Below are 4,368 nucleotides of genomic sequence, written 5' to 3'. Positions count from 1 at the left end.
TTTTTTTTTTTTCACTTTTTTCCCATAACCCTAACCCTAACCCCAACCCTAATCGTAACCCTAAAAACCCTAACCAGAAAAATTGTTGTAAATATTTTTGAAGCTAAAACCAGTACAAACGCACGAACGGTGACATAAATAACAGAAACGAAATATATGCCTCCGATTGTTGTTGTTGATAAACAACAGAAGTAATTTTATTCGGGTGAATACACGTCATTGAAATTACCGAAATACGACAACTTCGAAAATAAAATCTTTTCTCAACAATGCTTAGAGTAAAAGATGTTCTACATGACACATTCTACAAGTATACGAAGTTTCAAAGTGTTTAGTTAAAGAAAATTAATTAATCGAGCGGCTCATGAAAAGGAAAAGATCGTACTTTTGTGTTTATGTGTATATTTGCCTACGTATGTGAATATACATGTATATTTGCTAGTCAAAGCGAAAAAAATCCCCAAAATTGCGTAGAATACAAATACAGTGAGTAGGACACACAAACCCGCAGAAAAATAAACAAGTTTTGAAGAAGAAATAACAAAAAATATAGGCCATCTTTCGTTTTAACTATATAATGAAAGCACCCGTGCGCATACGTTTTGTAATTTCAGTTTCAAACATTGGCAGATTTCTCATCGAAGCTCATCATTTTAAGCCGTCATAACTTTTTCTTTTTATCTTATGGTATATTTGTGTCCTACACATTGTATCTCGTACGATTATGTACAAAAAGATTTTATTGAAATCCCAACGGTGGACAATCCTTTTAGTTAAACTAAAACTTGTGCTTACTTCCGCCTTTATCGTTTTTTAAAAACATTTCTTCTGATTTCAATGTTTTCTATATAAGAGATTGCGATTTTGCCAAAAAAGTTTCGACTTTCTTCCGATTACCGTACATGAAAATTTAAAGTTTTTCTTCGGCGATTTCCTTATAAAAACAAAAAAAGATGTTATTTCTATAATTTTTCTGATATATTCTAGTAACTAGTCGAGCTCACCGTTCACGAGGCGCTGATTACAGTATCAGTTTACAAGAAACACATCTAAAAAAGGACTGAAAACATCCTATACTGTATACTCACACTTTAGAAGTTTCCATTCGCCCAACATTTCCTGGATTCTTGATCTTGAATTCTTCAGGCGTCAATCATTTGGCTGCAGCGTGAGGGAAAAAAACACCTTCCGCTTTGGTATCTGGAGGCGGAAAAAGAGAATTTTATATCTTTCTCCTCTTTCTACTATAGAAATAAGGTAGGAAAAGTTAGACGGAAGAAAAGTTAGACGGAAGAAATATCGCTAAGCATTTTGTCCCATGTACTAATGATTCAACCAACTTTCCACCTAGTTCTGAACCTGGGTAAACAAATCTCTTTGGGACGTTATAAGATCGTGAGGGGTGGGGACAAATATCTGGGGTGAACTCTGACGATGATCGATGTCTAGAAGATCGTGAAGGGTGGGGACAAATATCTGGGGGAACTTTGACGATGATCGATGTCTAGAAGCGTGAATTTTCTTCGAAATAAAATATTTAAAACAAGTGTGCCCCAGCATGGCCACAGCTCATGAGCTGAAACTAGATAAAATAAATAAAATACTTGTATTTTAAGCACGTTTTCAATACAAGTTATTTATCTTGATTATGAAATCAAAAGATCGTTCTTCGGTTATTTGTTAAGGTAAATATCTAAAGACAAGTAGATTACGAAAATATGGATAAACCATTGTGCAAAATTAACTTCTGTTCGATTAAAATAGTCTACAGCTTGTATGGTTGATGAATAAAATGCTGTTAAATACGGTAATGATCTACCAAAGTATGCGAACCACCCAATGAACAAATAGCAAGAAAAAGGTGGGGACAAGGTATTTCGTGATAGGTGCGAAAGAGGAGGAAATAAGAATACAGACAATAATTAGGAGAGAGCAAAACGGAACAGGTATATACATAGTAAATAAAAGAGAGGGAGAGATGGGTATATAAATAGCACTTAAAGGAAAGAAACAAGAGAACAGAAGAAAAGAAAATTTTGGAAGCAATTAAAGAGGGGGAAGAGAGAGATAAATAATTAGATGAAAACAGAATATTTGCAGTGTTTGTAGAGAGGCAGAGAAAAGAAGGAAGTTGAAGTGACAGTAAACTTCATAAAATACTGTTTACAGTACCGTCACACCGGGTTTTTAACCATCGCAGATAAATTAAGGTGAGACTTTACGTATTTATAGTTAAATCATAATCATTGCACCGTTGTTTAATAGACATTTCCAAACATTGATCAGGTGGTTTCTGTTCATTACTTTCTCGGTTTCCAACCAGTTCTTTCTTGTGTATTTTATAGAATCTGTTTAATGTTTGTTTGCAATGTTTCTTGGGTGTTTACACTTTAGTGGAGAGGTAGAGACCTCTACAAGGTGACTTGCACTGCTAGAAACAGCAGCAGAATCTTCCTCAAGCTAAACCTTGCTGTCGTAACAAAAGGACAGATTGGATAATGTAGCCCTAGAAATGCTATCAAAAAAAAAACTGGTCTTTCGTCGTAGGTCTACTGAATCGGGGCTGAAGTGCGGCAATGCAGTTCTAGGGGCATTGCGTCGGAGTGAATGAAACATGAGATGGTTACAGCTACAACGTTTTAGGTCATACTTCTGGATCTGGACTGATATGCGGCACGTAACAACTCAGAAATCGAATAAAAACAGGACGGTCACGGTGAGAATATCTTTTGTCATTGATCTGCTGAATCAGGTTCGGACACTAACAGCATTGGGTCATGTAGTCCTAGATACACTGTGTGAATAAAACAACAGAATGGCCACGCCTGAAACGTCTCAGGTCATAGATCTAATGAATTAGTACTGACCTACTACTACTGCTACTACTACTACTACTACTACAATTTGTTTATAGGTCAATTGCATCAACATCAAAAAAAAGTTGCTTGTTTTATATATAAACATATATATATGTATGTATGTGTGTGTGTGTATTTGTAGTCATATATTAATTCATAGAGTGGTGTGGCTATCATAGAAAGCTCCTCTAGCTGACTCGGCTAACAAACCACATCGTAATCCACTACAGAGGAGTAGAATGCAACAGAGTTCCATGTAGCTAAAATCCAGGAGATGCAACCAATGGGAATATTTCATGAGAAATATATAAACCATAAAGAGAAAACTTTGCTGTAACCATGATGTGCTGGTGATCTGATAAGCTTGCTTTCTTGATCTGTCTTGTTTTGTGAATATACAATTGTATAACACATAATATGCATATTGGAACAGACATGTAAACAGTTTATTATAGTGAAATTATTATTACATGACGGAGGCTGCGAAATGGGCCTCATACTCAGGATGACAAGTGGTTAAATAAATATATTCACTTCTCATACCTCCTCACTTCTTACAGTCTGCATGCACAAACACATGGTGCTGTTGAAACTCTTAGAAATTCAGTAACTTTACAAGAACATAAAATATCCCCTTGCAGACGGGGGAGCAGTACTGACCACATCAAAACACTGTGTGTGTGAGCAGTGCAATATCTCACCCTGTGCAGCACCATGTTTTCAGATATACCACACTGAGAAAAATCTGTAAATAGTCTGTAGAATTCCTTGTCTGAAAAATTATGCAGTTACTGAACAGCCTAATACCAACGCACAGCACAAACTGTCAGTAATTAAATCTGTCTGGAAGGGATTAATAAATCACTTTAGAAAAAAAGTTTGGTTACTCTTCTACTATTTTACTTGTTTCAGTCATTTGACTGCAGCCATGCTGGAGCACCGCCTTAAGTCAAGCAAATCAACCCCAGGACTTATTCTTTGGAAGCCTAGTACTTATTCTATCGGTCTCTTTTTGCCGAACTGCTAAGTTACAGGGACGTAAACACACCAGCATTGGTTGTCAAGCGATGTTGGGGGGGACAAACACAGACACACAGACATACATATATATATATATATATATATACATATATACATATATATGACAGGCTTTTTTCAGTTTCCGTCTACCAAATCCACTCACAAGGCATTGGTCGGACCGAGACTATAGTAGAAAACACTTGCCCAAAGTTCCACGCAGTGGGACTGAACCCAGAACCATGTGGTTGGTAAGCAAGCTACTTACCACACAGCCACTCCTACATTATTATTCATAATAAATAAAATAGTTTTTTTTTGCTTTTTTAATCATCCCAAAACCAAAGTGATGTTGATTCTTGGTATGAAGTTTGAGGATGAGTTTCTTTTTCTTCTTAAAAATTCCATAATCATTGTTTGGTTTAATGGCATGTGTAATACTGGAAAAACATGAAAATTGTTGAAAAAAAATGAAATTTTTTTTTTTTTTTTT

General features: G+C 35.7%; 2 protein-coding genes across 11 annotated transcripts in view; one reads left to right on the top strand and one right to left on the bottom strand.

Annotated features, from left to right (window-relative positions):
* Positions 1-1,704, bottom strand: part of LOC106868334 (uncharacterized) — a 7,127-nt gene extending 5,423 nt beyond the window's left edge. The window contains exon 1 of the mRNA XM_014913540.2: positions 1,089-1,704. Within this exon, the coding sequence (XP_014769026.1) occupies positions 1,089-1,105 (17 nt within the window). The 5' untranslated portion in view covers positions 1,106-1,704. The remainder of the gene's footprint in view (positions 1-1,088) is intronic.
* Positions 1-4,368, top strand: part of LOC106868329 (uroporphyrinogen-III synthase) — a 63,063-nt gene that overhangs the window by 47,311 nt on the left and 11,384 nt on the right. Inside the window, exon 1 of one of the 10 annotated variants that reach the window (XM_052972627.1) lies at positions 1,942-2,210. The exons of 7 other annotated variants lie outside the window; for them this stretch is intronic. The gene's annotated coding sequence lies outside the window, so the exon portion shown is untranslated. Of the gene's footprint in view, positions 1-1,941; positions 2,211-2,587; positions 2,717-4,368 lie in introns of those variants that run through there. 2 more of the 10 variants (XM_052972626.1, XM_052972628.1) reach the window with 2 other exon arrangements.

Source organism: Octopus bimaculoides, chromosome 14 (assembly GCF_001194135.2).
Source record: "Octopus bimaculoides isolate UCB-OBI-ISO-001 chromosome 14, ASM119413v2, whole genome shotgun sequence".
Classification (NCBI taxonomy): domain Eukaryota; kingdom Metazoa; phylum Mollusca; class Cephalopoda; order Octopoda; family Octopodidae; genus Octopus; species Octopus bimaculoides.
This window is presented reverse-complemented; position numbering and strand designations above follow the sequence as displayed.